The sequence below is a fragment of the Clytia hemisphaerica genome, unplaced genomic scaffold, assembly GCF_902728285.1.
Source record: "Clytia hemisphaerica strain Z4C2 unplaced genomic scaffold, Clytia hemisphaerica genome assembly, whole genome shotgun sequence".
NCBI lineage: Eukaryota > Metazoa > Cnidaria > Hydrozoa > Leptothecata > Clytiidae > Clytia > Clytia hemisphaerica.
This window is the reverse complement of record NW_027103900.1, coordinates 501,955-513,127: the sequence shown is the minus strand read 5'-3', so window position 1 is coordinate 513,127 and position 11,173 is coordinate 501,955. Positions and strand designations below refer to the sequence as shown.

General features: G+C 35.1%; 1 protein-coding gene across 1 annotated transcript; it reads right to left on the bottom strand.

Moving 5' to 3' along the window:
- Positions 1–1,459: 1,459 nt before the first annotated feature.
- LOC136808800 (gamma-aminobutyric acid receptor subunit beta-2-like) lies at positions 1,460–10,335 on the bottom strand. Its single transcript, XM_067065343.1, has 10 exons — positions 10,285–10,335; positions 9,075–9,235; positions 7,527–7,609; positions 6,985–7,052; positions 6,107–6,333; positions 5,243–5,325; positions 4,612–4,743; positions 3,844–3,990; positions 2,443–2,651; positions 1,460–1,935 (listed from the first exon to the last, which is right to left on the bottom strand). The coding sequence occupies exons 2-10, from the start codon at positions 9,146–9,148 to the stop codon at positions 1,555–1,557; spliced, it is 1,404 nt and encodes a 467-aa protein (XP_066921444.1). The 5' UTR covers positions 9,149–9,235; positions 10,285–10,335; the 3' UTR covers positions 1,460–1,554.
- Positions 10,336–11,173: the final 838 nt, after the last annotated feature.

Genomic DNA, 11,173 nt, shown 5'->3' with positions numbered 1-11,173 from the left:
AGCAATGACTAATCTCTTTTCAAAACCAATGAAAAATTATTACACTGGAATCTCCAGAATTTAAACAAGTTTTATGGTCCCTTCAATTAACAATGTCTCGTCAGCTTATTTCAATAACTCGAACAAATTTTTGTTCCCCCGTGCGTGTTCAAATTATGGAGACTCTACGGTATTAACTTGTCCATTAAACTTAGAATATCGCGGCTACAAAGCATAAGTTGGTTCACAATAGAGCTGTTAAATGTGCCATGTGCCATGTGCTGTTACTTTTTCCTTTCGTTTTCAAAGACAATATAAAACACCAAAATAACAAAGGTTAATAAGTCATGGTTTTTTGTCTGTATTTTTTTCCTCTCGGTCTAGGGGTATGGCCATGCTGCGTGGTCAGACAAAGCCAAAATGTGAAGTCCGCGCCATATTTCACCGGAAAACTTATCAGCGCCATACAGTCTATCAGAAAACTTTTAGTGTACCCCCCGGGCTACTATACTACCTGAGGTCTGAGTCTCACACTAAATATTATTTGGTTCACCAGATATTATTATACATACATTTCATTAAAAATTTATAAAAAATTCACAGTATATTACAAATAAAATCTTAAACATTGCGAATATTTCTATTTCGGCAAAAAATAATATTTTCATGACTATGCACCATTGAGTTTCAAGCCTGAAAGGCTAGAGGCCGGACGCCTGGATGGGAAATGAAACCTCTATTTCCCCATCCAGAACACCCGCGCGTAATTTTTACACAAACGCCGGATTGAAACTAAAATCTATCGTTTGATTTGAAAAAATGTAGTCCTCAAAAACAAAGGAGCCGCTAGTTATAATCCGTCGTCATGATTTCGCGATATGCGCGGTTGAGATGGGAAATAAGTGGCTTCAATTTCTCCTGCCCGAGAAGGGTTAAAGTTTCGCCTCTAGCCCTTCGGGCACCACTGATTTTAGGTTATTTGGGAAAAATTATATCCCTACTAAATTTTTCAAAAATCATTACAGATTTTAAGCCTCGTGCAACAATTAATTTCGCGAAAATTAATCCAATCTTTGCAACAGTCGCTGTTATTAGTAAAGCGATGTTACCTTACCTTAAGGGAACTTATTTTGGCGAGAACTAATTTTGGCGAAATTGGCGAGCGAACTCGAAATTCGCCAAATTTAGTTCCCACCAAAATTAATTTTTTAGGTCATTCGCCAAATTAAGTTCTCGCCAAAATTAAAAAATCTATGATTCGCCAAAATAAGTCTGTGCCAAAATTAAAAAATAAGTTCTCGCCAAAATTAAAAAATAAATTCTTACCAAAAAGATTCCTTAGATAGATCGTTAAAATCGTCTGAGTTATGACTTTTGTTCATTCAGCATTCATTAGTACTTTCAATGATTTTCAATAATCAAATATTTGAGAAGTCCATAGCTTATATACGGGTCCATATATGAGTTATATGAATAGTGTAAAATGTTCATTATAAACGATGCTTGACTCACATTTATCGTATAACATCAATGCGTTCCGTAACGATTTGAAGCTATTTTTCAATCCCTGGCCATTCATACACTCTTTTCCTCTTGATGATCTTTATGCAAATAAATCGTCCAGTAACATACATTAAATAGCATGTAGATCAGCGGAAAGAAAACCCGCGCGAACACTTCAATAGTGTCCGCCAAGCGTTCATTTTCTTCTTCGTGTTTTTTACTTAAGTCTTCTTCTTCTTTCTTTTTTCGCGCCATTTCGTTTTTATTCAGTGTTCCACTACGCATGCGCATACTCATATCTCCGCCATTATTGTTGTTACTGTTATTGTTGTTTACGTTGTTGTCATGGTTTCCAGATGACGAAAAACCGGACCACGTGGTACGGTTGTTGATCATTGGATAATTTTTGTTGACGTTAGCGAAATGTGGGCTGAGCAAACGAAACGTGTCTTCCTATGAAGGTAAAAAAGAGAAAGGATTTCTTCGCAAAATCTTAACTAATTAACTTTTTCAGAAAAATAATAGCGGTTTTAGTTTGATTAAAGATTGGATAAGCGTGTTTGAATTGAAATGAAAGTGGGATCGGCTTTAGCGAATTTATCTGTGTTTTTCTGCGACGGAGAGGTAAGCATATGATGCTGACTGACAGAGGATGAAGGTCAATTAACACAATTTCAGTCCTTGATTTTGTGGGTTACAGCTGCGGGTTGTTCCAAATCGCTTCAGTCATTTCGCCGTCCTCAAAAGTACTAATACATAAACATGATAAAATACTTTTTCTGGCGTTACTTAATAGTTGGGATGAGTTAATATACAAAAGCATCCATAGTTTTTCGACAAATGTTTTACGCAATCCTTTATCAATACTTACACAAATAGTGGGCAAATGTGTGCGTTTTAGTTTTCTAAGCTCTGCTATTCTGTTCACGTGAACGAACTGATATTGTAAATAACACTTACATGTTTGTCCGGTTTTCGGTTCCGGCGAAGTAGATCAAGAATCGACCCACAATTCAACACAAGTGTATATTCCAAAAGTGTACATATGACGCAACAAAACGACGTCATCAGAAAGATATCGATAGCTTTGACGTAATTGACGCGGGGTAATGTAGCATTAACTGACGCCCAAATCGTTGAAATTGTCAGCAGTGTAGTGATGCAAAGCCCTGAGATTTGAAAAAATATTAAAGCTTTATTGAAAAATCCATTTCAATTTATAGTTCCTGTCATATATGGTTGACTTTCTCTTTCATTCAATCTTTGAGGAACCGAAAAATCTTTTTTGATTAAAGATAGATCCAAGTTATGGAAAGCATTTTATACTTTATGCGATATTTATGTCTGAGAGGGCTAATGTTTTTGTTTGAATTGTAAAAAGATTCCAATAACAGAGGTTCGAATCAGGTGATGTAGAAATTAATGTGTGAACAAAATTTATTAATCAAGCGAGTTAATATAATGTGCATTAAATTTTAAAAGAATATTATGTGAATAATCATTTTTTTTTACTTTAATGGGATAAAATTTCGCGGGGACTTAATTTCGCGGGTTGCACTATTGGGTGGCAATACTTTCACCATTTCGTGACTTTTACTGTCAAATCATGCATATTGGTTGTTGAAATACGCATTATTTGCGCCTCTTTGATGCAAGTAAACATTCAAAATATTTGACATATTTATTTTGAGTTTTGTTTAGAAATATTTCGCGGATGATGCCCTTCCAAATTTCCATTGGGATTTAATTTCGCGGAATTTCGCGGATGACACCCAAATCCGCGAAATTTAATCCCCGCGAAAGTTTATCCCATTAAATTAGTATATTTTATAGTAACTTTAATGATTTAATGGTCTCCATGTTCTCAATTCGCCAAATTAAGGGGGGGGTTTCATGGTTGGCGGAGGAGCGGAATCGGCCCTTTTTTCGGACGGAGTGGCGGAATTTGGCGAAAATTTAGACGGAATTACGGAAATTGGGTTCTCTGACGGAGACGGAAAATTAGACAATTTTAGTGCGGAAAAACGGAATTTAGCAAAAAAAATTGCGGAATTTCGGAATTGGTAAAAGATTTTCAAAATTTGCGGAATTTTCGACAAAATATACAAAAAATATTGAATTTCAAAGGAATTTTCGGTGACGGAATTTTGGTTCAATTTAAGACGGTGTGACGGAAATTGGAGACAAAATTGGCGGAATTACGGAATCGGGTACCCCCTGAAAACCCCCCCCCCCCCCCAATTAAATCCTGCCAATTTTTACAAAATTGATCAATCGCCAAATTAAATTCCGCCAAAATTAATCCACTTAAGATAGTTTGCTTTTTCAAGTCGAAGAAAAATCCCTCTTAACAATACCTACCAACACGAGCTGGAGTAGCATTTCTCCGAATCCACAAGGAGATCCACGACACAGCAACAATTGCAATGGATGGAACATAAATCTGTAACACTGCAAAACCCATCAACCGCTTGAATTGAAACTTCCCGGTCAGTACGAAGAAGCTTCCTGTGAATTAAAAGATAAAACTGGAACCTATTACACTAGCACTAAAACCTTAGTTAAATGGGAGTTACGTACCCGAAACGCGATATCAGCCGAATTTATGAGGGTCCTCCAATAGAGAAATTAAAAGGGAACTGCGACAAAATATTCAATGCTTTCTAAAAAATCCTAAAATTGGTTGGTACATCAGTGAATTTTGAAATTTCAAATTTTACGAGTTTGACGAGCTTTTAATAAGATGGTACTCTGTTTTAAGATCAATCTATTAAATACTTGTTGTTAAGAATTTCTACTCTCTCCGTTTATAGTCACAATATTTTTTATTGTCTATTGATGATGTCTATTAAAGAGATTATCAGATGATTTTTGATATTTGGTTTAGAGATACTTTTCATGGTCCTAAGAAACACCTTTTGACCCAATTATTTTTCAAAGCTGAGATATTCGACTTTGAAGAACTCATTTTTAGATTTCAAAGTCAAATATCTCAGCTTTGGAACTTAATTGGGTCAAGAGATTTAGAGATGTCTCTCTGGACCATAAAAGGTATCTCTAAGCCAAATATCAAAAATCATCTGATAATCCCTTTAAAGTAGTGTGAGTTGAAGAGTTTGAGTTTATTACCTGCCACGTAGACTTCTTTCTTTCCTACTGTTTCAAAATCAACCAATTGAAATTGCGCCATTTTCCGGTCTGTAATTTTGATGCCAGGATGTTGTTTCCATTTGTATGTGAGATGACTGGCATCATAAGCGTCTACGGTAAAAAAAAATTAAGAATTAATGTTCGAGATATACCTTATTGGTAAAGAATATTAAAAAATTACGTCATTTTTTTCAAAACATCATTTGCCTTGTATACAAACAATTACCATGATGATTTTTTCAATGAATAGAAAGTATTTTTAATAAAATCTGCGGGGAGTTAATCACCATGGCAATAATTTCAAAACGAGACAAGTGATGTTCGTGACGTAATTTATGAAAAGGTCTATTCGTTGGAAAAAAATCGTCACTTGCTTAAAATGTTCTACTACAAGCCGATAGTTTTTGCTGACAATTTTACCTGACGCGGTAAAGTTACGTTGAGTGACTTCTTTGATACCAGTTAACATTTTAAAAGTTATTATCTGACATTTTTTGAGTTTTGCTCAAAAAACTTTCGCGGCCATTGCAAATTTCCATTAGGACTTAATTTCGCGGATGACACCCAAATCCGCGAAAATTTACCCCATTAAAGTAAATTGGCCACTTACAACTGACGATATCGAATTTACAATTTTGTACGTCCATTGGATACGAGTGTAGATCCAAGTAGCAAGATGGTGAAACTGTCACCCTACAATGGAAAGCGAAAACGTTTTGTTCTTAAGTAAAATGTAGCAATATTCTTAAACCAAGGTAGTCGTCGCGGGTAACGCGACGGTCTTTTGAATAACTAATTACTCTGGCATGAATCTTTTTAACGATAATGTCATTATTTGTCTTTTACAACACATCTGTTACCTAGGATTTGTACTGGCCGAAGGAAAAAGTAATGTATGCTGGAGTAATTCTTTTTCAATAGACCGTTGCGTTCTCCTAAACGACTATTTCACATGTCGTCTCTGACAAGCACTTTTTCATTGCTTTGCCGGCAACCATTTTTATAGTACGTACACAAAAATCCTCGTACACAGAGAACAATAGAAATGACGTCATTCAAACAATAGATGGTCGCTTTTGCTAAAGCCCCTCTCCTTCTTTCACTGCGTACGTATCATCTGAGCTCTTTAATCCTCACAACCATTGAGTTTAAAGCCCGAAGGGCTAGAGTAGAATCTATAACCTTTCTCAGGAAAGAAAAAGTGAAGCCTTAAAAAATGCACCGTATTTTTTAAGGCAGATTGAATCTAGCAATTCCTTTGTTTACGATTGATATTTTTTTCGAAATTTAGCGGTAAATTTTAGTTTCAATCTGTCATTTGTGTAAAAACCAGGCGAGTCGCTCAAGGCCGCGCAACTTTGGTAGGATTTGTTGGCTTCAAATCCTACCAAGGAGATTCGATTCTAGCCCTTCGGGCTTATACTTCATTGCTCACAACGCCCTTTCTACTCTTATGAATACAAACCACTCTTACCTAGTCCCCCAAAATACGTTCCCGTCTGGCGAGATATCCAACTTATGATTATTAACTGTCACGTGATGCATAGATGACGTCACAGAATTAATAAATACAGTGTCCGGTGTCCAAATAATGTCAGTAGGATGTTTTGTTCCCACAATGAGGGTCAATGTTTTGTTCATTGAATGTTTTAAGCGATGGTCTTTCCATGTTTGTCGGAAAAACATATCAACTGTATACATCTGTAAAGAGAGTCAGAAAATACACATTTTCGACCGTAGCCGCCAATGGCCGCGCGGGCATTTTTTTCTCCGCTTTATCCCACTAAAACCGTCCCAGTCCTTTTTTGACACATTTTTCTATTGTCTATGGGTGCGAAAAAAGGACTGGGACGGTTTTAGTGGGATATAAAGATGCCCGTGCGGCAATTGGCGGCTACAGTCGAAAAGGTGTATTGGGTCAAATCAAAACCTTCCCGAAAACTCGAACCCATATATTCCTTTAGTTTTATGATTATGATAGCGCTTGCGAAAGGTCGTATCACATCCACCAGTAAAATAAAGAAAGTAGTATAAGTGACTCTTGGTACAAGTTAGCATTGACTAATTGCCACTAATTGTCAAACAAATCAATATCACACTCATTTTTGCTTACAACAGCTGCCTCCAACTAAATAGAATTCGAACGGAGAATCTTATTTGTTCGAATTACCCTAAACCACTAAATCACTAATTTTTCCGCACTTCAAGCCTAAAATTGTTCATGTCCTATCCTTATTTCCACTACTGTGACCCTTGCTTAAAATTCCAGGCTCAGTATTGTTCTTATATTGTTCTTGTTGATTAGCAATTCTGAGCCTCGTTGTTCAAGAGTGTTTACAACTAAAGAATTACCATATTGATAGCATCCAGATTAGTGAAGGATAGAATTGTTGCATCTACAATGACTTCTACTGGTTCACCTGAAATATTGATGTGTGAAGAAATGTTATTTCCAATCTATCGTTTCTTTTATGAAAAACACGCACAGGCCGTGCAACTTATCTAGGAAAAAAGTGGCTTTAAATTCTACACAGGACATTCGACTTTAGCCTTCTGAAAAAAGAAAAAAAACTTTTGACCGTGAAATCAACCAAAAAGTCACAATAATTTTCTTGACACTTTCTTTTGGAAATTCTTCATCTTAACCATCGGAAATTGTTCACATACTGAACTTTTATTTTGTGTTTCTCTGTATCAAATTGTTAATCGCAGATTTTTCATGTTTTAAAATGTGCTTATATAGCGTTACATACATTTTGAGAAAGCTGTACCAACCCTAACACGGGAGATTTTTGCTTTTTCGCCGTGTTTTCTAGTGGTATTCTTCCCGTGCAGAAGAGTTTGTTACAGGCTAGCTGTTTACCATAAGAGATACGTGTAATGGACAAACTTACCGAGGTAATTAGGTCTTAATCGTGGATCATATTCTTTCAACATATCCTTCATCATGTTGCGAATGTCAGAGTCATTCTGTGGACTGAAAATATATCAATTTAGAAAATATATCAATTTGAATTTAATATATAGTAGTTGAACACCATTTAAAGGGGGGTTTCATGGTTGGCGGAGGAGCGGAATCGGCCCTTTTTTCGGACGGAGTGGCGGAATTTGGCGAAAATTTAGACGGAATTACGGAAATTGGGTTCTCTGACGGAGACGGAAAATTAGACAATTTTAGTGCGGAAAAACGAAATTTAGCAAAAAAATTTGCGGAATTTCGGTAAAAGATTTTCAAAATTTGCGACATTTTCGACAAAAATATTGAATTTCAAAGGAATTTTCGGTGACGGAATTTTGGTTCAATTTAAGACGGTTTGACGGAAATTGGAGAAAAAATTGGCGGAATTACAGAATCGGGTACCCCCTGAACCCCCCCCCCCTTTAAAAGAGTGCTCGATAACTGTGTAGATGATTGCCGTAAGGCATGAAACTTAAAGCAATGTACTTTTTTTATAGCGAAATTTTGAAAATATATAAATTTGGATCTCCTTAATTCGAGCTAGAATGGAATATCTAATTTGTTTGAATCACATAGATTATTGAAATCAAACAGAGCATTTTACCAGGGATTTTCCTTGAAGGGAAGTGATGGTAAATTTGAATAATCAGCAGGCCGATCTAAAGTTTTATCCTCGTTTCGGCAAAAAATATAAAAAAATCAAAAAGTTTTTTTTGAAAAGTGAAGAAAATACACTCTTGATGTACACCCAAGGAACAAGTTTGCCAAATTTCAGGCAATGCCAACCATTTCTGACGTCTGCAGGCTTCCCCAAAGAACATACATATACAATATACAGAAAAAAATTGTCAGACTTTTTAGCTCAACTGAAATTGAGAAGAACATGGTATTTTCTTTCCCCAATTTCTTCATATAAACACTAAAACAGGGGTTTCCAAAATCTTTGAGGTTTTTGAGCCTAATCAACAGTCGTGATCAACCACGATCCAATCCGACCATGAAATGACCTATACATCATCAAAATATTTCTGAAGTCATTATCAGAGCACATGGTCGTCCACATAGTACGTACGCACTAAAGGGGGAGGGGTGTCTTCTCAAAAGCGTATGCTTGCGTACAGGGGGAGGAGAGGGGTCAGAGGAAAATGTACGTACACAGAGAAATTTTTTGTCAATTTTTACGATTCTTATACAGTATTCATCAAGGAATAGAAAAGGTTTCTTGATAGACATCGAATTTCATGCATAAAAGAAAGGTCCGAGTCAAGCGATTTGAATTCGAAATTTTCGATAACCAAGGGGGGGGGTGAATGAAAAAGTACGTACTTGCCAGGGGTGTTACCCATTTGCGTATGCTTGCGTACAGGGGGAGGGGTACTCGACATTTTAGTGCGTACGTACTATTTGGACGGCCCCCACGGTGGTTACAATCGATTTTTTTCGTCCGTGAAATAATAAACTAAAAATCATAAATATGACTTACATTTTGGTACTTGCTTGGATACTGCAGATCCACGTCACAAGAAATATGAAGAATTGTGTGAGGAGAGGTAACATCTTACTTTGCTGGTGTTTTTCTACTAGCTGTGTTTACTTTGGAGTTGCGTTTGTAGTTACGTATTTCGTTGGTGTTGCAAATTATATCTAAAGATAAGAAACACAGTGACAATTTTGTAACAAAAATCGAGGGATATTTTTTAGCCTTCATGTAGTCACGAAATCGTATCGAAATATTAAAGTTTTTAACAGAAAACAAAAACACAGCCCATCATATTTTTCGCAAAATAGTAAAAAAAGGGATTTTTATAAAAAGATTGTAAGATATTGTAGCAGAGGGGAATTTCTTCGTTAAGTTTCCCATGACGAGTTCCAAAAGGTTGCACAGTGGAAAGTAGAGAAGAAAATCCTTTTCAAAAGCAGACTAATAAACCAAAACAATAATTGACTTACAAAACATATTTATCTTAGGTCAATTTATTTAGGGTTTCATTTGAGTTTTGCCCTTTTTTAGTTCCCATAATTTTTAATTTCTTTCAACTTCTTGTTGTTAGCAAAATGTTCAAAAAACTATTACTACGTCAAAATTTGAGTTTGGGGAAGGACAAATCTATTCAAAAGTATTCTTCATTGGAAAGATACATTATTAACAAGAAAATTTACAACTTTTTTGGTTATGAAAATTTGAAGATAATTTTATAAAGAGAACATCAAAAAAACATTGAACAACATGAATTTTCAAGTTTTATTGATGAAAACGAGAAGAAATTCGCACTTCCTTCCTTCAATTTTTCAAAATACATCGCATCTACAATTTGTTACTTGCCTTACAATTCAGTATCAATTTCAAACGACTTTATAGTAGTGCAAATAAATATCCAAGTTGAAAAATTTTTAAAGAGGATTTTCGTTCTTGAGGCTTTAAAGTTTACCTCAGATGGAGTCTTAATATCATATAAATCGTATTAAAAAGACCATCATGGTTTAGACCAAATATCCATATGTGTTTTAAAATAATGATATTATAAAAAGGGAAAAAAACCGGGGATGGAATTAGATGACCTTTCGTAGGTGTGGACCTTAAAAGTGTAATTTTTGATTCTTCCACGTGAAAATTCATGCACTTAGGTATCATTCATAGGTATGTCGTTTAGGGGGGAAGAATTAAAACTATGAAACTCTTTATAAAAAATTACCTTTCCAACAAATCAGTATCAAGTATTACATCAAATCATTTCTCCGATATCAAAAAAAGAAAAAAACTGTACGAAAATATTACTGAATAATCATCTTAAAATTTTCATGCATGCAAAAAATTATTTCCCGTTTATTGCATTATTTAACAATATTTGAATCGCTGAATTATAAAATTATGATGATTGAATCGACTATCCTCCCTCTGGGAATTTTGATTGAGTAAACAAAAAAAATAAACTTAAAACATGATTCATCGAAAGAATTCTAAATTCGAGAATTTTGGAATATTAAAAGATTTATTATTGAATTTTTAAAAATGTTACGAAAAAATGTTTTTCTAAATATTATTATACAAAGAGGACCAAGACACGTCTTGATTTTCTAACAAGTTTACTCATAAAATTTCGCGAGATTTAAATTTCGCAGATTTCACAGATTTGGGTGTTCATCCGCAAAATTAAGTCCCAATAGTAATTTGGAAAGCACTTATCCGCCAAATATTTTTAAACAAAACTCGTAACATGTCAAGTAAACTACTTTTAAATGTTTACTGGCATCAAAGAAGCGTTTTCCATCAATCAACATGCATGATTTGGCAGTAAAAGGCCCAAAATCGTGAAAATAGTGCCTCCTAGTAGTGTCATCCGCGAAATTAAGTCCCCGCAAAATCTCAAAATTTTCATCCAGTAAGAGCTACAATCGTGAACAAAAAATATTTGTAGGAAAAAATTCATTAAAAAATGCCAATACTAGTATGGTTTTGCCAATCGAAAAAATCTTCAATAGATTTTGATGGCTTCTAGGTAAAAGACAACTAAAAGCTTGCTCAACACACTTTTTCTTATAATCGCACGATGGGTTATTTTTTCTTATTTGGCACGCCCTCAA

What these genes read in the sequence shown, in the direction of transcription:
- LOC136808800 (XM_067065343.1), bottom strand. Translation starts at nt 9,148, where the DNA reads ATGTTACCTCTCCTCACACAATTCTTCATATTTCTTGTGACGTGGATC. An exon ending in ATCTGGATGCTATCAATATG is followed by an intron (nt 6,334 to 6,984) that starts GTAATTCTTTAG and finishes CTCTCTTTACAG; the next exon opens with ATGTATACAGTTGATATGTT. An exon ending in GAAAGAAGTCTACGTGGCAG is followed by an intron (nt 3,991 to 4,611) that starts GTAATAAACTCA and finishes TTTAATTCACAG; the next exon opens with GAAGCTTCTTCGTACTGACC.